General features: G+C 42.6%; 1 protein-coding gene across 4 annotated transcripts in view; it reads left to right on the plus strand.

Moving 5' to 3' along the window:
- Positions 1 to 8757: 8757 nt before the first annotated feature.
- USP18 (ubiquitin specific peptidase 18) overlaps positions 8758 to 22523 on the plus strand; it is a 63650-nt gene continuing 49884 nt past the window's right edge. For 2 of the 4 annotated variants that reach the window (XM_073222200.1, XM_017659898.3), the window contains exons 1-4: positions 8764 to 10046; positions 17923 to 18187; positions 19265 to 19361; positions 20927 to 21072. In XM_073222200.1, coding sequence (XP_073078301.1) covers positions 18109 to 18187; positions 19265 to 19361; positions 20927 to 21072 — 322 coding nt within the window. In that variant the 5' untranslated portion in view covers positions 8764 to 10046; positions 17923 to 18108. Of the gene's footprint in view, positions 10047 to 17922; positions 18188 to 19264; positions 19362 to 20926; positions 21073 to 22523 lie in introns of all 4 variants that reach the window. The other 2 variants (XM_017659896.3, XM_017659897.3) reach the window with 2 other exon arrangements.

The raw sequence follows: 22523 nt of genomic DNA on the forward strand, positions 1-22523 counted from the left end.
CCAGTTCTATTGTTTATGCTACACCTTTTCAGTCCCTTGCCGTTTGTTCCAGGTTTCCAACTGCTGCCTCATAAAATGATGGATGGGGAGAAACAAAAGTCTGTATCATTCTCAAAGGAGAGGATGAGTTCATGCATTTCTTCCTGAAGTTGGCAGCTCTGACAGGATTCCAGGAAGATCAAAAGGCTGCTCTTATTAAACTACTGGTCAGATACCCAGGGTTGGCCCTTAGGAGGTCCCTATGCATTATGTGTACACCTAAATAATTTCTGACTTTTTCTAAATGCTTATATTCTATATTCCTTGGAGGCCCTGAGAAAAATAGAATAAAATGTTCCAAGAAAAGGAAGATTAGGTAAGAAGTGATGCTAGTCACTTCTAGAAGATGATTTTCAGAGACCACTTTCTTGCTCTTTTATGGAGGAGATCATGGTGCTAAAAAAGAGGTCCAGAACTGCTGTCCATTGTGACCTCCCTTGCCTGCTATCATTCTTACACCAAGTTCCATATGTGTCTTCATGGACAAAGTTAGCTGTGTTAGAGAATTGGGGTCAAGAGCTATCAGTCCCATCTTAGGAAGGGGCATATCTATCCATGTGAGGTACCTATCCATGGATTTCTGATAAACTTCCAAACCTCCTTAGTGTGAAACTGTTATCTAATTATGAAGGGAATAACATCCCCAAGGCCAGGGTTTAGGGCTGGGTTCAACTACATATTGCGTGTTCCTTTCCTCCAGGTTAATGTGAGTTAGGGTGAATGGCAATAAGAATATGGCAGAGTCACAGAAGAAACTAGAATTTAAAAAAAAAACCCAAAGCACACAGAAGGAATAAAATAATAAAGATAGCAGCATAAATCAATAAAATTGAAAATGGTACAAATGAACTAAAATTTAAAAATTACAAATAACCCATAGAAAAGCAGGAAAAAGAAAATAGAGAAGCAAAGAACAGAGGGTGAAAAATAGATAATGAAAATATTAAATGTCAGATCTAAGCCATAATCTACCAGAAATTACATTAAATGTAAATGGTCTAAATACAGACTGGGTTCTTTAAAAGACAAATTGAAAAAATGGGTTAAAAAAATATGAACCAACTATATGCTGTCTATAAGAAACTCACTTGAAATATAATAATATAGATAGATTAACAATAAAACCAGAAAAGTATGTGCCATGCATATAATAATCAAAAACAGCAGCAGTGGCTATATTAATATCAGATAATAGAATAATAATATCAAAGAAACAAAACATTTATTCTTTGAAAAGTGGTGTCCATGCTCAAGTTGGCTTAATTAACCTCTTCAATGGTGGACCTAGAGGAGGCACCACCAGATGCAGGAGTTCCCTTACCAGGGAACCCCAGGCATTCCTTCTGGCATGCTTCTCCAGCTCTTCCTGCTGATGTTCAAATTCTTCCTTCTCTGCAGCCTGATTCCTATCAAACCAGTTGATGATTTCTTCTTATATGCCAAGGAGCTTCTGTTTGTGATAATCTTTGACCTTGTCTTGAAGTTTCTCATCTTCAGTGATTGCTTTCACGTTCAATGAATAGAATACAAGTGAATTCCTGGAAGACACCTTGTTCCTCTGCTCATATCCAGCTTTGTACCTCTCAGCCTCTTGGACCATATGCTCAATGTCTCCCTTGCTGAAATGGTCCCTGTTGTTATGATAGTAATCTTATTCTATTTTTCTGTATGCTTATTCATAGCAGAGGCACTAAAGATGCCATTGGCATCCTGAAACTACATTACACAGAAACAGATACATTGAACTGTATGTCCAATGAATACCATGATCAAAATCCACATAGAAGAAAAAGGAATCTGATCTACAGTACTGAACACAATACTTTGACTATGTATCTTCTGTGTAAAGAGGCAAAGAATGGTAAAGAAATCTTGAACTTTACTTAGTAGGTTTGCTGTTGGTAGGAATATGAGAATAGCTATTCTGAAACTATGATGTGTTTTCAGAACACGCAAATAAATAGATACTAACAGAAGCCAGGATTCTCACTGTGGAAGAAGGGATATACAATTATGGAATGAGGTAGAGAATGATGTAACCCTGTAATATTGGATAATATGGTAAAGTTGGATTGGAATTGGAGGCTTCAGTATGAACTCATAGTATTTTTCCTTCCTTCCTTTCCTTCTTTTCCTTCTTTCATTTTTGGATGTGAATTCTAAATGCCATTCCCCTCTAAAAGGAACCATGACTTGTTAGAGAATTGGCTGATTTAAGGGATGAAGAAGGAAAAGTACAAGGGAACCTGGAACATCTTGTGCCAGAGGGTAAGGACTTGCTCAAAAATATATGAGGAATACCTAGGAATAAACCTAACCAAAGATGTCAAAGACCTTTACTCTGAAAACTATAAGACACTCATGAGAGAAATTAAAGAAGACACCAATAAATGGGAATCTATCCCATGCTCATGGATAGGAAGAATTAATATTGTCAAAATGGCCATCCTTCCCAAAGCAATTTACAGATTCAATGCAATCCCTATCAAAATACCAACAGCATTCTTCAATTAACTAGAACAAATAGTTCTAAAATTGATATGGATCCACTAAAGACCTTGAATAGCCAAAGCAATCCTGAGAAAGAAGAACAGAGCTGCGAGGTAATCCCAATTTCCATGACTTCAAGTTCTACTACAAAGCCACAGTAATCAAAACAATTTGGAACTGGTACAAGAACAGACCCCTAGAACAAAGGAACAGAATAGAGAGGCCAGATATAATCCAAGCATATATGGTCAATTAAAATACGATAAAGGAGCCATGGATAAACAATGGGGAAATGACAGCCTCTTCAACAACTGTGTTGTCAAAACTGGACAGCTACATGTAAGAGAATGAAACTGGATTATTGTCTAACTCCATACACAAAAGTAAACTCAAATTGGATAAAAGACCTGAATGTAAGTCATGAAACCATAAAACTCTTAGAAGAAAACAGGAAAAAATCTCTTGAATATAAACATGAGCAACTTTTTCCTGAACATATCTCCTTGGGCAAGGGAAACAAAAGCAGAAATGAACAAATGGGACTACATGAAGCTAAAAAGCTTCTGTACAGCAAAGGACACCATCAGCAGAACAAAAAGGCATCCTACAGTATGGGAGAATATATTTGTAAATGACAGATCTGACAAGGGGTTAACACCCAAAATATATAAAGAACTCACACGCCTCAACACCCAAAAAGCAAATAACCCTATTAAAATATGGGCAGAGGATATGAACAGACACTTCTCCAAAGAAGAAATTCAGATGGCCAACAGGCACATGAAAAGATGCTACACATTGCTAATCATCAGAGAAAAGCAAATTAAAACCATAATGAGATATCACCTCATACCAGTTAGAATGGCCAACATAGAAAAGACAAGGAACAACAAATGCTGGCAAGGATGCAGAGAAAGGGGAACCCTCCTACACTGCTGGTGGGAATGTAAGCTAGTTCAGGCATTGTGGAAAATAGTATGGAGGTTCCTCAAAAAACTAAAAATAGAAATACCATTTGACCCAGGAATTCCACTCCTAGGAATTTACCTAAAGAAAACAAAATTACAGATGGGTCAATATATAGGGCTACGGGAGGTACATGCACCAGCCATAAAGATAGAACAAAACTTCCCCATAAGATGCTCTTACCTTCTGGTCATTTTGGGTACCCTATCATGGTCTTTTGGGGCCACTCTGCTGTTACTCCAAGAATATATGAGGCCAGCTTCCAGGCCTTTTCCCCAAGGTGCCAGAAGGGCCAGCCATCACTGGTCCATGTGTCAAAATGTCCAGAGCCACATCCATTCAACAGTGTCTCCAGGGTTTAATGCAGTAGGGGGTGGCACCAGGATGTTGCTCTGCTGGCCATATCCTGGCTTCAATAACTCCTCTTTGGTTTGTACATACAGCTGTACAGGAGAGGCAGCATTGTGTGTTAATATATCTACAGGGCTCAAAGCTCCTTTTTGGGGCTTCTCATTCAAATACCGTAGCACTGTCCTTAAGTGAACTGACCAGCCCCATAGACTATTGGTGTCTGACTTCAGGCCAGATTTCAATAAACCATTGTACCTCTCTATCATGCCTGCCCTGGTAGGGTTATCTGGTACATGAAACTTCCACTTTATTTCTAATTGCTGCACCTATTCTTGTAACGCGTGTCCAGTAAAGTGGGTGCCTTGATCACTCTCAATCACCTGCGGCCGGCCATAGGCTGCGAAGAGATGCTCTAGGCCCCTCTTTGTGGTTTGCTGATCTGCACAACATGCAGGAAAAGCAACCATCAGTCCAGGAGCTGTGTCTGCACAAGTCATGGCATACCGATATCTTTCTCATATGGGCAGAGGCCCAATAAAGTCTATTTGCCACCTGACAAAGGGTATTGGCCCCTTTACTATTGTCCCATGTTGCTGTAGGACTAAGTGTAAGTCCCTCTCAGAGTACACGACACACTCCTTCTGGGCTCTGCTGACTTCTTCAAGGTCAATGGCAAGCCCCACCCACGGGTTTCAGCCCACATTGTCTTTTATCCTGCGTGCAACAAATGCTGGTGTAACCATTGGGCCACATCAGACCCAGGCTTTCCTTTTAGCACACAGCTGGGCCGATGTGTCTGCCTCATTATTCCCTGCGGATGCCAAAGGCAAATGGCCAGTCACATGATATACAGTAACAGTCTTAGTCTGACAGAGGCCCATAGGTCTTGCCACAGCTCTTGCCCTCAAAGGGGCTGGTGACCAACCATCCAATTGGCATGATACCACAGCGTCAAGCCCTGATAGACGGCCCAGCTGTCAGTGCAGACAACTATAGGGGAGGGCTCCTGGGTGATCATGAGCCATACTGCCTGCAACCCAGCCCACTGACTGCTCTTCCCCTCTCCATACTCCATCCATATTGTCTCAGTCTTAGAATGGAAAGTCACAGCCCTCCACTTCAGGGGCTGCCCAAGACTGGAGCTGTCTGTGTACCAAGCATCATCAGGTATAGGGCTTTTCCCTCCTTATAAGGAGTCTCAGCTACCAATGTCTCAAACGCAAGTTCTTCATGCTTTCCACTGGTTTAGGTCACTGGCCCCAATAAGCATTGGAGTTCTCCACTTAAGGGGCTAGTAGAGATGCACTGTACTAGCCTGTACGTGTATGCTACTATAAACATGCACCCCATTTGGCCAGTGTATGTGTCTGTGCCATGCCACTCCATGGCCTTTGGGTCCAATCTCACACTGACTCTGCAATGGGATAGGTGGTTATTAACTTGGTCAGACCTGTCCTGGCGATGGGCTCCATAGCCAGCAAGGTGTGGTACAAAACAGCCAGTTGCTTCTCTATCAAGGTGTACTGGACCTCTGCTCCTTTCCATAGTTGTGACCAGAATCCAATAGGTTGGCATGTCTGTTCAAGCTGCTGCCAAAGACCCCATCCATAACCATCTTTAGTTACGTGAACATATAGCTCACAGGGCCTTGATGAGCCCATTACACTCAAGGCCTGTATGGCCTTGACTACTTGCTTCGCAGCAGTAAAAGCAGTTGCACATGTCTCATCTCAGTCCCATCTGATGCCCTTTTGTACCAACTGGTATAAGGGCTTCAGAATTTGTGCCAAGTGCAGTATAAACACTCTCCAGTAGCCCAAAAGACCAAAAAACTCTTGTAATACTGCCACAGTGGTAGGGGTGGGGAAAGCCTGGACCTTGTCTATGACTGCTTCAGGTATAACTTTAGGTTTACCTGACCGGACAACCCCTGAGAATTTTAGACAAACCAGGTCCCTGAACCCTGGCAGTCTAGGAACTGCCCCTTCTAAATCTGAAAGAGAATCAGACGTAAGCATTATATCATCAACGTAGTGATACAGCCGCACCATTTATGGTTTCTTCTGTGTGGCTAAGTCCTGGGCTACAAGTCTATGACAAATGGTGGGACTGGAGGTATCCATGTGGAAGGACAGTGAATGTCCACTGCCGGCCTTCCCGTGTGAAGGCAAACTATTCCTGACTTCCCTGTGCTATGTCAATAGAGAAGAAAGCATTAGCAAGGTCTGCTACATAATGATATGTTCATGACTGGTGTCCATAAGGGCTGCCATAGAGGGGACAGCAGCATGCAAAGTGGGTGTGACTTTATTCAATTCCCTGTAGTCCACAGTCATATGCCAGGAGCCATCTGGTTTTTTTTTACTGATCACACCGGGGAATTAAAAGGACTGTGAGTGGGCTTTATGATGCCCACCTTTGCCAACTCCTGTAGAGTTTTCCAATTTCCTTGTGCTCCCCAGGCAATTTATACTGCTTAGTATTTGTCACCCACTGAGGTACAGGCAGAGCTACAGGTGGGTGCTTAGCATGTTCCCTTAGCAACTGCCTTTACCACACGTACCCTCAGTCTGAACTCACCTGCAGTGGCCTGTAACCACAGGCCCTGCAGGATGTCTACCCCCAAAATATATTCAGGGATGGGAGAAATGTACACAGTATACTCCTCTGGGGGTAAACGCCCTATCCCCAATGGGATTTGGGCTTTCTTCACTCTAATTGCCTTACCCCGATAGCCATCTATCACAGCAGGGGACCCGGGAAAATGCTCAGGGTTGCTCCAAATCAGAGAACACTCAGCTCCTGTGTCCACCAGAGCCAGGACATGTACATTCATAGGGTACCAATGAGTTCCTAATTCTACATGTGGAAATGCCCTTCCCTATAGTTGTCTGCACTGACAGCTGGATGGGTTAAATGCCCTAAGGACACAGAAGCCAGTTTGACAAAGCTTCTCCTGGCCAATCTGAGCATCAGAATTAATAGTGACAGTACACAATAAAAAGGAATTTCTATGAAGAAACAAAGCAAAGGGGCGAGAGAGAAGGGAAAACTCTTCTTTTCAGTGGAATGCCATAGAAGGACCCTGATAGAATTATTACGGGAAGCTAAAACCATTAGGTGAAACTTTCTTGGGTGTCAAAGATAAAGAAAGCCAGATATTAGTTAAAGCAGTGTAAAAAGATTTTATTCAGTAACTACTGACAGAAGGGAAAGAGCTGAACACCATTCCGATTTGCACAGAGGTGATCAGGCATGTCACAAGAGAATGAGGGTGGAGGGAGGGGGAGCAGGGGACTCTTGAAAAGTTACAAAGGTTTGGTCCGTGTGAACATGACTAGGCCAGCTTTGTCTTCTTGCTGGCAATTTCAGAAGTGAAGATTCTACTTTGGTAGGGAGACAGAGACCCTATCCTTCCTGCTGGTTACATTTCAGGCGAATGACTTTCAGACCCTTGAAAAGATACTCTTGAGTTGTGGGGGATACATACATCTGGAAGGTGAGCCAGGGGCCATGGGTGAAGTCAGAGTGGGGTGAGGGCCTCCGGAAAAAAACAAGACAGGATATTTGCAGTCAGAGCAATGTAACTACATGCAAGGAAACCCCTCTACTGAAACTCTGTGTTAAACATTCAGCTCTAGAGTCATTCTTCAGTGAGATCAGTTGGTGTACCCCAGATAAAGAAGAGTAGCACATGTTTGTTTTATGCTAATCATTTATAATCATGTGTAAGATTCACTTTAACATGCTAAAAGGCCCAGGCCTATGCGCTATCTTTCCTCCTTCAGATCAGATGAAGTGATTTTGCAAACTGGGCAAACTAATTTAGCATGCAAGCCCAGCCATAACACAGTAAAAGGCAAGAAGGATTCCACCTTAAAGAGAAGATTGCACATAACTTACTCTTTAGCAAACAAAGCCTCAACCCACCTTGGGGGCTGAGCAGGTGGCCTTGTTTCATATGCCCCCAGACCAAGATGCTGGTATCTCAGGGAGAAATCAACAGAGCAGGAGGGTACTTTTATCAAGTTAATTGTAAATATTCTGGGACCATGTAATAAGTCCACACCCCTAAGCTTTTTCTCATGTTCTCGAAAAATCCCCATCTGCCTATAAAAGCCCTAGACAAGGTACCACCCCGGACTCTCTGTCCCCACCTGGCGTGAGCCGGGAGGTCTGTCTAAATAAAAGCTTGTACCTTGCTCTCCTACCTTGAGTGTTTGTGAAGCTCATTCTTCGGCTTTGTGAACAAGAACCCCAGCATCAAAGGGACAGAGGAAGGAAGGATTCACAATTGTAAACCCTTTTAGTAAGTGCTCTAGGAAAGGGAGGGCAGGGGCCTACCATCAGGTGTAGGACAAACAGTAAATTATTTTAACAACCCTGAGCTTTTCCAGGCAGGAACTCACAAGCGGGCTGGGGAGTCCCAAGGATGCAGCTTTTGGGTGCTAGAAGCCTTGTGAAAGTTAAACAACTGATTTAATGCGTATACATAAAGGGGCGTGCGTGTGTGAGAGACGGAGAAGCACTAAAGTAACTGTGCCAAAATGTGACTAATGAGTGAGGCGCATGTGGAATCATTGCAATATTTTAATAACTTCTCTGTATATTTAAAATTTATTTTCCAAAATAAAATATTTAATTTAAAAAAAAGGTCCTTCCTTAAGGCAACAAACAGCCAGGCCACAGAGAAAGACTAGGAAGGTAACAGACACCAGGCAGAGTCTATTTTAGTTCTGCCCTGAAACCCAAGGAGAGAAAATGAAACTTAGCATTCTGTCTGCTTCCGAGATCACCGCCCCCTCCTTCTTAGGAGATCATGTTTACCCAAATGGATATAATGAGGGAAAGTCAATCTACACACCTTAAAAGCACATTTATGATTTATTTTTGGAATCATGCAAAACAAAATAAAATTTAAAAGAAAAAGAAAAAACATTTTGACGAAATGCAAAAAGGAAAACGCCAAAGAAAGGGAATGAGCAAACAAGTCAGATGAACCCCATGTGTTTGTAGGGAGTGAGGTTTGTAAAGAAGGACTAATACTTCATTAGTCATTTATTTTTTTTTTCTTAAAACATCACATGTCCTTATCCTATGTGAGAAACCATGTCCTCTTTCTAGAAGAAAAATTAGCATCAGGTTCTATACATTGTTTCTCATGTTGGACAAAAAGCTTTTCTCTAAAGTAGCTTTCCACAGCTCAACAGAACTAAATTACCCCGTAAAGTCAGCCAAGTGTCTTCTCTGTGACCAAGTTTCCAGGGAGAATCTTCAAGTGAGACGGGGTGGCAAGCCAACTTGTACTTCAAATTAAAAAAGAAAAATGGAGAAAGAAATTCAGCTAATGAGAATTTCAGTGATACTGAAAATATCCCACATTTGCAAGGTACAGAAATGCTTCTCAGGACTCAAACTTTCTTTTGATACAAGTACTAAGCAGTTTCAGTTTAAACTTTCTTGCGCGGTTTTGAGAAATCTTTCAACCAGCGCTTTCCAAGAGCACGGTCTCGTCAGACCTTGACATTGCCGTTTCTGATGAGCAACGAACGGTTCCCATTCTCTCCCGTGCTGCTCACCGCTCCCCACGCGGTCGCTCTTGTGCTGGCCCCGCAGAGCAGCACAACAGAGGAGCCTCATATCTGCGTGCCACGTTTCATCGAATCTGCAAGCCATCGGTTTTAAGATACACAACTTAAGAAATTATATTATCGCATTAAGAAAAAAAAGACACTACAAAGAAACGTGTACTGGAATCCTGGGCGCACGGAGTAGGTTGAAAGCACCGCACACATCTTTAAGACTAACAAAGTTGACATCAACATTTCTCAGATGTACAAGGTAGCGATGGGAAAAGTACGCGCACTAGGAAATCCCAGGTGCGGGGCGGTCACCACCGGTCAGCGCACAGCGGAGCCACAGCTCTGGCTGCGCTCGCGCGGCGGTCCCGTCCCTAAGCCGGTTGGCTCCGCGGTCAGAAGCGCGGCTCCGCGCGCGGCGAGACCGCGCCGGCGCCCCGTCCGCGGGCGGCCCGCAGTTTCACTTTCCGTTCGGCAGAAACGAAAGCCGCGCGGCGGCGGGCGGGGCGCTCCTATCGGCAGCGCGCCGGGCTCCGTGGACCCGGCGAGCGGAGCCGCTTCCGAGTGTCCCCAGCAGCGGGCTTGGCAGCGGAGGGTTGACGCTGTGGTGTGGCAACTGAGGCAAGTTTGGTGCTAATTTTGGCAGCTTTCTTTCCAGGAAAGACATCCAGCGGGGTTCTGCTCAGATGCCACCTGGATAATTAAGGAATTTATTTGGGTTCCGCAAGTTATAATAACGGCCTATGTTCATTACATATGTTGGACCAATTAATTTCTTTCCAAGCTGATATATTTGGACTTTTTGCATGACTTCGTGTTTTATTAAAAGGAAATTTAAAAAGGGTTGCCAGCTTGGAAAACAAAAACAATGCAGACAAATGTGTAAAGTAGAAGCAAATCTCTTAATCTGCAGCTCAGTATCGTTTTTGTGTATATTTAACCAGAAATTTTCCTAAGTACAAGTGTTTAAAGTTTGCTTTTTTCCACTTAACAGTATATTATGGGTATCTTTTCATGGCAAGACGTATAGATATGTCAACCTCATCTTTAAAAATTGGTGCATAATACGAGAAGTATGTCATTCATTTAAACAATTCATGGACATTTAGGTTGTTTCCAGTTTTTGCTGGTATAAATGACACAGCCATGAATATCATTTTATGTACACATTCATGTAAATATAGAAATATATTTGTGAAAAATTCCTGCAAGTGGAATTGCTTGGGTCAGTGGGCATACATATTGAGAAATTGGAAAGATTTTGTCGACTTGTGCAAATGAGAGTACTTTAGCCTTAATTCCTCACCTTCATCCTTTCCCTTTTGCCTGGAAGAAAGCTAAATTTGGACCCTTAAACATCAAATTCCATTCTACAACCCCTGAAAATCTGGGTTCAAAGTGTTTGAAATTAAAACATTGGCTTTAACTGATTGCTTTACAGCATTAAAGTAGTTATGATTTGAAATTGTTGCAGAAAACAAGGCAAATATTTTCAAACATTTAAAAACATCTCTTTATAGTGTATATCGTGCAGAGTGAGGCAAGGTTAGACCTAGATATCTAGATTATCTAATGTGTTGATGGGAACAAAATGGGTAGGAGAGAAACAGCTCCAGCTTCATTTATAGAGCACTATCAAAGAACTAAAAAAAAAGTGTTAATATTTCTTCCTTTTCCACTTAAAAAAATGCATTGCACATTTTTGGCACTTCAACATGAAGATGAGTTCGCAAAGGGGAAAATGTTTGACATGTACACAGCCTCCAAGAAGACGCATCCTAATGCTTTCCACGCTGGCTGTTTCTCTTGGAGAGAATGGGGATTCCTTCCTATTTGGGGTTCATCCAGTGAGTTCTAATCTGCGTGTTCAGTGCAGTACCTCAGGACACACTCAACAAATGATTAAGTAAGGTCTAAATTTGTGGCCGCGATGGGTTGGATTTGGAAGACTGTGAGGTGGCTTGTATCATGTTCCAGGCATGTTAATTTTGTTCCTCTTAGAATATTTAAAGATGGAGTCACTTTTCCTTGTAGAGAGTCTAGCTGTTAGACACCAGGCCCACTCTCGTTTCTTGCATCACATTGTTTGCTGTTTCCCTGAAGACCCTCGTTGATGCTGTGGCTACAGTCATGCTAGGCCTAAACTAGCAGCTGCTATCATTTGCATCTCCCACTTACTTTAAGGGAAAATTTTGGGGAGGGTGGAAGCTAAGTTCTTTGGAACCAACACAAGTTTGTCTTTTGTATTTTTTTCAAATGATAGCTCTCAATTTTTTTTACTAAGTTATCATTGATATACAATTTTATGAAGGTTTCACATGAGCAACATTATGGTTACTGGTTACTACATTCACCCTTGTTATCAAGTCCACCCCACACCCCATTGCAGTCACTGTCCATCAGCATAGAAAGATGCCACAGAGTTGCTACCTGTCTTCTCTGTGCTACACTGCCTTACTGGTGATACCCACACACAACTGTTAAGATAAATTCTAGCCGAAATAAGCAGGCAAAGAGAGGCAACAAAGGGCCAGGTAATTTATTTAAATACCCCCGGGTGAAGTTCTGTGTCCTTTTTGTCAGAGGCCAGAGAAGTCACACCTGGTTAGGGAGGTGGGGCTCTTATAAGGAAATAGGAGGGGAGGAGTGGGCAAACTATCTTAGGGGGGTGTTGAGAGGTATGAATGGCTAAAGGTGACATAATACTCAACTAGAAACTTTTTTCTTTCCAAGAGTGAGGAGGCTGACGACATCCGGGTCTTAGTTGGCACATCAGGATGGAATTCAGGGAGAGCTGTCCCCTTTCCATATAAGGCACGGACATTGGGGTCTGGTCTGTTCTCCCCCTGTGGCATCTCACTGTTCTGTTTGCATGTGCTTGTTTTTCCTTTCTCCAGCCTAACAACAACATGTACCAATCATAATGTCCCTTAATCCCCTTCTTCCTCCCTCCCCTCCCCCCCTCTCCCCACCCCCTTACCTCTTGTAACCTCTAGTCCCTTCTTGGAGTCTGTGTCTGCTGTTGTTTTCTTCCTTCAGTTTTGCTTCGTTTTTATACTCCACAAATGAGGGAAATCATTTGGTACTTGTCTCTCTCCACCTGGCTTATTTCAGAGTATGATATCCTCTAGCCCCATCCATGTTGTTGCAAATGATAGGATTTGTTTTCTTTTTATGGCTGAATAATATTCCATTGTGTATATGTACCAATCTTCTTTATCCATTCGTCTACTGATGGACACTTAGGTTACTCTCATTTCTTGGCTATTGTCAAGAGTGCTGTGATAAACATAGGGGTGCATATGTCTTTTTGAATCTGAGAACTTGTTTCCTTTGGATAAATTCCTAGGAGTGGAGTCCCTGGGTCAAATGGTATTTCTATTTTTAGTTTTTTGAGGAACCTCCATACTGCTTTCCACAATGGTTGAACTAATTTACATTTCCACCAGCAGTGTAGGAGGGTTCCCTTTCTCTGCATCCTCACCAGTGTTTGTTGTTTCCTGTCTTTTGGATGTTGGCCATCCTAACTGGTGGGAGGTGATACTTCATTGTGGTTTTAATTTGCATTTCCCTGATAATTTATAATGTGGAGCATGTTTTCATGTACCTGTTGGCCATCTGAATTTCTTCTTTGGAGAATTATCTGTTCATATCCTGCACCCATTTTTTAATTGGATTACTTGCTTTTTGGGTGTTGAGGCCATGTGAGTTCTTTATATATTTTGGATGTCAACCCCTTGTCAGATATGTTGTTTTCAAATATATTCTCCCATACTGTAGGACGCCTTTTTGTTCTACTGATGGTATATAGAACTACTTTGCTGTATAGAAGCTTTTTAGTTCGATGTAGTCCCATTTGTTCATTTTTGCTTTTGTTTCCCTTGCGTGAGGAGATGTGTTCAGAAAAAAGTTACTCATGTTTATATTCAAGAGAATTTTGCCTATGTTTTCTTCTAAGAATATTATGATTTCAGGACTTACATCCAGGTCTTTGATCCATTTTGAGTTTACTTTTGTGTATGGAGTTAGACAATGATCCAGTTTCATTCTCTTACATGTAGCTGTCCAGTTTTGCTTACACCAGCTGTTGAAGAGGCTGTCATTTCCCCATTGTATGTCCATGGCTCCTTTATGGTATTTTAATTGGCCATGTATACTTGGGTTTATATCTGGGCTCTCAATTCTGTTTCATTGGTCTATGGGTCTGTTCTTGTGCTAGTACCAAATTGTCTTGATTACTGTGGATTTGTAGTAGAGCTTGAAGCTGGGGAGCGTAATCCTCCCAGCTTTATTCTTCTCAGAATTGCTTTGGCTATTTGGTGTCCTTTGTGGTTCCATATAAATTTTAGAACTATTTGTTCTAGTTAGTTGAAGAATGCTGTTGGTATATTGATAGGGATTGTATTGAATCTGTAGATTGCTTTAGGCAGGATGGCCACTTTGACAATATTAATTCATCCTATCCATGAGCATGGGATGTGTTTCCATTTATTGGTGTCTTCTTTAATTTCTTTCATGAATGTCTTGTAGATTCAGGGTATAGGTCTTTCATCAACTTGGTTAGGTTTATTCCTAGGTATTTTATTCTTTATGAATAGCCCTCAATTTTTTAGAGCAATTCTAGGTTCACATCAAAATTGAGGAAAAGGTATAGAGATTTCCTACATACCCCATTCCCCCCACCACATACAGACAGCTATTATTAATCTGGAACCAGAGGAACATTCATTATAAATGATGAGCCTGCATTGTTATTATTCAATATCCAATCATCGTGTTCTATGATAGAGTTCAGTCTTGGTGGAGTACCTTCTTTGGCGTTGGACTTATGCAGGTACCCACCATTATGGTAGCTTGCAGAGTAGTTTGGACTGCCCTGAGAATCATCTGTTGGGAGCAGTTTTTTGGTCAGTGGTTGAGTTTGGAAATTTACTTCCCTTGGAATATATCCATCCTTTTTTCTGTGTCAGGTGCCTGTTGCCACCTGCTCAGCTCCCTGCGTGTTTCCTGCCCCCTCCACCTTCCCCTGTCTTTGTTCGCTGTCTGAGTGCTGCTTCCCTTGCTCTTGTAGCCCCACCTGCTGGCCTCCAATCTCTGATCAGCTCTGAAGGGGCCCCTTGGGATTTGGCCTGCCTGCTTTCCCACACCCCACTGGGCTTTATTGCTGTTGGCTGAGTGAGTACTTTTGAGGTGTTATAGAACAATGCCTCTGGAAGACAGGGTCTGGCTCCTTTGTACTGTGTTCTTCAGTGTGGTCCCCAAATCCTAGTCCTTGCTCATGGAATCAGCTGCTGTCATTCTCTGTCAGCTTAACTCTCCTAGGCTGAGCCTCATAAGAGGAAAAACTGTTTAATGACTCTTGAAAATAAATATATACTAAAAAAAAGGAGCTGTTTCTGAGCCATTTAACCTGAATTTATCAATGTAGGCCATTTATATATTTAGTTCTTCCCAATATTCAGATGTTTGCCTTTCCTTAATATTTTGTAAAATAATTAAGAAAAATAACAGTCTAACACTTCTTCTCATACCTAATTTATTAATCTTTTTGGATCTTGGAATAAGAACACCATTGCTAACAAAGGCTCCCTTACAAGATATTAAATCTATATCCTAGAAGAATTACTGTTTAAAATTACATGTTAATTCTCTTAGAAGAAGACAGGCACTCTTCTTGTGTGGAGAGATGCTTTCAGGAAAATGTTGCTCATGTTTATATCCAAGAGATTTTTTTCTGTTTTCCTCTAAGAATTTTCTGGTTTCATGACTTACATTCAGGTCTCTGATCCATTTTGAGTTTACTTTTGTGTGTGGGGTTAGACAATGATCCAGTTTCATTCTCTTGCATGTAGCTGCCCAGTTTTAAGATGCCCCTTACTTTAAGCCATATCCTTTTCTCTTCAGTAAACTCAGTTCCAGACCAACCTTTTCCATGAACCCTGTAATGAATTTAGGTCACTTCATTTAGCCACTGAGTCTTGCTGGGACTCTCACACCCCACTGGTCAGAGTATAAACTGGTGCAAGACATTTAGCAACTTACATTAAGAACCATAAACTTTGTATGCTTTGACCTTGTCGCTATGGCTCTAAGAATCTCTCCTAAAACCTTGATTTAGTGGCTCATCATATTGATGGTCAAATTAAGTTAGAGGGCTGTAGGTTTATTTGCACGTGGACTGGGAATGATTGAGGAATCTTCTTTCCTCTGTGCCCCCGAGTGGAGAGATGAGCTGTGTAGAGAAGGCTGTATGGTTTATGTTCCCAAGCTTAGACCAGGGACAGCAGTGGAGACCCTGAAGAGTGGCTGCAGGCTGAAGTTGAAGCCCTTTCAGAAAGAACTCACTGAAACCAAAAGGCACAGGTCATGGGAGGAGCTGGTACATACCTCACTTTCACATTGAGACCCTACTTGGAGATACACAGAACCTTCTAGCAGTGACCACTGTGTTGGGCAGCACCTTGTAGACACCCAGTGGACACTGTGGCAGGCAGTGGCAGAGGACAGTGGTTGTGACCTTCCTCCAAAACACATGAGAGATTTTTTCTGGGATTCGAAAACATGCTTGAGGAGAATTCACAGGCCACTGAGGTCTGGGTTGTGAGGAAGAAGTAAACAACTAGGGGAATTTGCCTATTGTGGTTGACATAACCTCATTTATAGCTACAGTTTTGTTATGTCTATGGACCTTTGGTTTGCATGAAGAAAAATGAGATGGGTAGAGAAAAGTTTTATGCCTAGAAATGTTCACTGTAAAACTTTTTATGAATGCAAACAACTGAAAAACAACCAGAATATTCCACAATGTTTGATTGCTGTATCTGCCATCAAAAAATGTTTTTAAAGAACTTGTAATGACTTGGGAAAATCTTCTTATAATGGGAAATGGGAAAAGCAGTATAATATTAACCATATCAAAAATGCATAGCAAAGAAGATTGAAAAGATACATACCAAGTGGTGATTATGAGGTTTATGAGTTCTGGTATAATGAGTAATTTATGTTTTCTTCATTATACATTTTGCGAATTTTCTTCATAAGTTACCATTACTTCAAAAATAACAATATCAAAAAGTGTAACAAAAATCTCAAATACATGTGTATGTATTTGAATATATATATTCTCCTCACCCCTTGTTTGTGTGTCTAAGGGGACTGTCCTCTCTGGGAACAGCAGTGATTTCTCCTTCCAACTGCCCCATGGTAATTCTCCAGAATGCATAGTTCAGTGGGACACATTTGAATGCTTCTGGTTGAATTAAAGTGAGTGTCTAGATGGAAAAATCATAGGCAGATGGAAAAATCATAGGCATCAGGTTTGAAAATGAAAGCCCCCCACCCCCTCCTTCTTTCAATGGCTGGCCCAGCCTCTGCTTAAACACCTACATGAGGGACAATGAGGGACAAGTTACTGCTGCTGGAGCTGGCTTACAAGCTATGAGGAATTCTTGTTTATTTTGAAGTGATACCTATTTCTTTGTAGTTTCTTCCTATGTTTCTGTACCTTAGGTAGACTGATGCCCCCACCATGCCCCAGGACAAGAAATCTAATTATGTCTCTTCTACGTGATATCTTTTTAGATATTTGAAGACAAGTTTTGTTCCATGTAACTCCTCATTCCTTCATCCATTCAGTGGTTATTTATTGAATATGCACTGTGCTAGGTGTAATGGAAGCAGTTGAAAATACACAGTCCCTGCCTTCCAGGCCCGCAGAGTTTAATTTAGTATCTGAAGTCAGACACTGATGCTCGAGATGTGTATGTGGGAGGTGTAGTGGAGAGCACCCCCAGGAACACCCGCCGAGCAAAGGAGGGATGGGCAGAGGGAGGAGCTGAACTGCCAAAGGTTGCAACAGAGAACTCAAGCTGGGCTGGGTGACCTTCAGAGCTACTTCACCCGAGGCAAGGCCCTAAGGCTTTCAGATCCCCTGGGGAAGGGGCCTGTCCTGCGGCAGGAATCTGGGTGGGACCCCACCATCCACTGCAAGTGCAGAGATAGCTGTTCCCCACATTAGAATATAATGGACTGATTATTTGAATAGCTCTAAGTACAAATCCCACCGGCGCATAGAGGAGATCACTGCCTGCCTGAGGAGCCTGGACAGGCTTCCTAGGAGGTCAGGGGTACAGACACCTAGGGCAGTGCTTGCGAGCAGCCTTTAGGCAGCATAACTGCCAGCCCTTAGGAATCATTTGGGCCTGGGAGTGAGGGGCAAAGAGACACCGTTTTCTGGTCTGGACATCTTGGTGACTGTCGTGCTGTCTGCAGGAGAGAGCACTTGGGAGGAAGAGGATGTGGCAGTGCACTCTGGCGACTAGAAAGTGGGCATGTGTGGGATGCAGGGTGGGGTGTCTGGGTCACACGCTCATTTCTAGCCCCAGAGCTTTATGAGCCAAGCATTTATCTCCTTCCAAGACCCTGGGCTCAGTGCTGACCCCATGCATGTGCTCTCCCCTCTCTCTCATCCTTGCCTCTCTGCCGTGTGTTTCCACAGCAGTCCCGCCAAGGCTAACTTGAGAGAGCTCTTCCTGGACGGAGGTCTTGCAATCCTGAAGACGGGCAGGCACCGGCAGTCTGGGGACTTGGGAGTGACCACTGATGGGCGAGGTGTTTGGGGTCCTGAAGATAACTGCTTGTCACCCTGGCTCAGTCTCGGCATTTCTTGGCAGCGCCCACTGAGATGCAGGGAGAGACCAGCACCATGAAGAAGAAGCCGGAGCGCCTGGCGGAGCGCCCCAGCGTCTGGGGCTGCCCTCACGGTCACTACACCTTCCTCTTCTCATCTCGCTGCATGGAAACACTTTGCTCAGCCACTCCACCCCAGAGTGACAGAGCTTTGTGGTCAATGACTCCTGCTCTCTTGCACCTCCATTTCTGCATCTGTGAAATGGGAATAGTTCTGAACGAACAGGCTTGTTGGGAGGAAAAAAATGAGATAATTTGAGGAAGCTGCTTTAAGCCAGTGATTGGCATATTGCAGCACTTAGCGTTAGTTCCTGGCCTTGCTGTTAGACCTGTGTGCCAGTATGTCCGGAGGCAAAGTGCTTCTGTAGGAGCAGAAACCTGTGATCACCTGCTTCCCTGGGTTTTCACCTTTCATGTGCTGTCTTATGTGCACCAAAGCCCTCTGCCCAGGAGCTCTTGAGAGGAGTGGCACTCCCTCCCTCTTAGAATGCTCACCTTGTGGGGCCTGCTGAGCCCCTGGTTGGATTGGGAAAGGACAGGCCGGTTGCCAGTGGTCACCGAAATGCTGTCTTTGGGTTTTCTCATTATCTTCGTAAGTTCCTTCTGGCTTCCAGCCTTTCAAAGTGAGTTTAATTAGCAGATCCTTCCCAGAGTCGTCTTCGGGTTTCTGGTACAGGCCAGCAGGGGCCTTTCCGCTGGAGTCCAGAATAGACTAGCTGGTGGGTGACCCTGAGCTCCAAAGGTGCTCAGCCGATTCAGCTATGCGAGGACCAGCCTGAACAGTTCGGAGCCGTGACTCTCCAGTCGCGCTGCTGTGCTGTTTTCCCTGGGCTCTCACAACAGTTGCTTGTATCATTTCAAAATGAGTAGTTAACAATGAGACAATTAAATAAATCACTGCTAAAATACACTGATGTCCCCTCATTTGACAACGGGTAGTGCACCTTGTTATGGCAACGCTCGCTTCCTATGGACTGTGAAGACTTACTGCTTTTTCACTTTTCAGTTTGTTTGCAAGCACCTTAGGGAATGCCTTGTACCTCTGAGTGTGCTTTACAGGAGTTCATGTCCTCAGTAGATTCTAAAAAACGTTTGATTCTTGTTAAATCCCTTAGTGAGGCCTTGCCCTCAGTGTCTTTCTTCCTCTACAGGCCCCGTTGGTTTACACAATATTGGAGAGACTTGCTGCCTTAACTCCTTGATTCAGGTGCTGATCATGAATGTGGGATTCACCAAGATACTGAAGAGGTAAGACTATTATTCAGGCTGGTAAACATGTATATCATTTTATGTTTTCAAATATCCAGTTTGTCACAGTGACTTGGACTTTTAGATGTCTTTCAAAAATTGCCACAGAAAAGATCTTGTTCTGCACAGTATATACTACATGTTATAATCCTTTAAGAAGTTTTACAAAATATAAATGCCTGGTCCCACTCCCATATATTTGATTTCAGTTAGTCTTGGCACTGGTACTTTTTAAAAGATTCCCTATGTGATATTGAAGTGTAGCCAGGGTTGACAGCCACTAATTTGGTTAAAAAGAAGTTGGGATTAGACCAGTTTCAAAGGAGGAATAAATCAGTGGGCAGGTTCTTGAGTCTTTATATTGATTTTTCTCAAACACACACACATGCACACACACATACACAGACACACACAGACAGACACACACACACACACACACACACACACACACACACACACACACAGTTTATGTATGCACACTGTTAACCTTAAAAATAAAAGTTATTTTACCAAAAAAAAAATGGGTTTATTCAGGAATAGCAGAAAATTCTGATTTAGGACATGCAAGCTGCAGCAAAATTACAGGCAAATCCTGACAAAGGAGAGGAAGCTCTTACAGAGGAAGGGTCGAGTTGGGAGAGCTGTTCTAGCAAAAAGCCCATTGCGATAAACTGGGGGTTCCAAGTGTCATGGCTTCTTAGGGCTGGACTGTGCGTCTCTCATTGGCTGGGCTGTTGCTGTGGGGGAAGCAGAGACCTTCCTCCTGCCCTGAGGAGTATAGCAGGACTGCCTTGCAAGGTCCTTCTCTTCAGGTGGGGTCTGCAACGGACACATGCGTTGGGGTGTGACATCGCCCCCTGCGGGCCTCCAGGTGCCATGTCAGTGAGGTTTCCCTTCATTAATTCTCACCCCCCAACACACACCTTATCATGAATTCTTTTCTGCCCTGTGCTTTCTCCTTTTCCCCTTCTATTGGCATGGGAAGTTGAGATATGCCTGTAATTAAATAAATCACTGCTAAAATACACTGACATAGTGGGGACTTGATAATGGGGGGAGTCTAGTAACCATAATGTTGCTCATGTAATTGTAGATTAATGATACCAAAATAAGTAAGTCAGTAAGAAAATAAACAAATAATACACTGACATCCCTTCCTGCTGCCCTCTCTTCCCGGGATCTAGATCAGTGTTTGCTTTTTCACTTTGGAGTGCTTGTCCATTCTGCTGTGGGCCCGGAAACTACTGCATACGCCCTTTATTTCAGTGTGGCTGTCCGGTAGGGTCAGGGGAGGGGTGAGGCGGTAGGTGTGCTGACCCCCCTAGAGAGGGTATTCTCTGTAGCTGATTTGCTAATATGGTGGTTCTCAACCTTGTCTGTACATTTAAATCTTCTGGGAAACTTAATTCTGATAACTGGATCCCACTACCAGGAATTCTGATTCAGCCAGTCTGCCGAGGGGCCTGGACATGGAGATTTTTGGCAGTCCCTCCAAGTGATTTCAGTAAGCACCTAGCACTGAGAACCAAGGGATAGGGAGGGTCATGGCTGTTTTTATTTGGCAGGATAACAGTGCCAAGGGGAGCGGAAGAGCAGAGGAGAAGTGTCCCCTTCCAGCTGCTTTTGCTGCTGGAGAAGATGCAGGACAGCCGTCAGAAAGCTGTGCGACCCACTGAGCTTGCCTACTGTCTCCAGAAGTATAAAATACCAAGTAAGACAGCCCTTCGAGCCCTGGCTCCTGGACCAGTGCTCCAAAGGGGGGATGGGCGCTTGCGAGAAGGAGGGAAGGGTGGGGCGAAGAGGGACCAATGGTCAGTGAGTGAACAAGAAAGAAGATAGGTAGCCTGTGGACCCCTAATACTAGAAGCATCTGTGCAGACCTGGAGTATTTTAGAGCCCACATTTCACAGCCAAAAAATTGGTATTATTTATACACATACTACTATCACACTCATTCTTTTTCTGCCTTTCAGTGGAGTAAATAAGCCTAAGAGTCTTCTCAAAGCTGATTCCGCTGTAGGTAAAGGATCCCAGGAAAACAGAATAAAAAACTAACAAGGAGAAAACAGTGTTTTATAAAAGTAAGCTCATAAATAGTTTAGTTTAAAAAAACAGGCTTTTTGAGAAATATGTCAAATATTATAAAATCCACCCATTTAAAAACATACAATTCAGAGGTTTTTAGTGTATCCACACAGTTGTATACCATCACAATCTGTATAACATTTTCATCACCCTAGAAAGAAACCCCATACCCATTAGCAGTCACTTACCATTCTTCTTTGCTTTCTGCTGGGTTTTATACTTTTAGCTCTTCATTTAGATCTTCGTTTCATTTTGAGCTTAATTTTTGTGAACTGTGTGAGGTAGGGTTCCAATTTCATTCTTTTGCCTGTGGACATCCAGCTGTTCCAGTACCATTTGCTGAAAAGACTACTCTTTCCTCATTGAATTGTTTGGTATTTTTGTCAAAAATCAATTGACTATAAAAATAGGTGTTTATTTCTGGACTCTAGTTCTATTTCATTGATGTTTAGTCTATCCATATGCTAGTATCACACTGTCTTGATTATTGTAGTTTTGTAGTAAGTTTTGAAATTGGAAAGTGTGACTCTTTCAATTTTTTTCTTTTTCATTAGTGTTTTGGCTATTTGGGATTCCTTGCATTTTCACACAAATTTTAGGATCACCTTGTCAATTTCTGCAAAAAACCAGCTGGGATTTTGATAAGGATTGCACTGAACCTGTGGATCAGTTTGAGAAGTATTGCCACCTTAACAATATTAAGTCTTCAGAACTATAAATATGGAATGCCTTTCCACTTATTTGGGTCTTTAATTTCTGTCAAAAAATGGTTTGTAATTTCAGTGTCTTGAACTTTTTTGCTAAATTTATCCCTAAGTATTTTTTTGATGCTATTGTAAGTGGAATTCTTTTCTTAATTACATTTTTGGATTGTTCATTGCTAATGTACAAAATACATTTGGTCTTTGTATATGGATCTAGTACCCACAACCTTACTGAGCAAATTTATTAATTCTAATAGTTTTTGGTAGATTTCTTAGAATTTTCTATATATAAGATCATTTCATCTGCAAATAGAGATAGTTTTACTTCTTCCTTTATAGTCTGGATACCTTTTATTTCCTTTTCTTGCCTAAT

Source organism: Manis javanica, chromosome 15 (genome assembly GCF_040802235.1).
Source record: "Manis javanica isolate MJ-LG chromosome 15, MJ_LKY, whole genome shotgun sequence".
Lineage (NCBI taxonomy): Eukaryota > Metazoa > Chordata > Mammalia > Pholidota > Manidae > Manis > Manis javanica.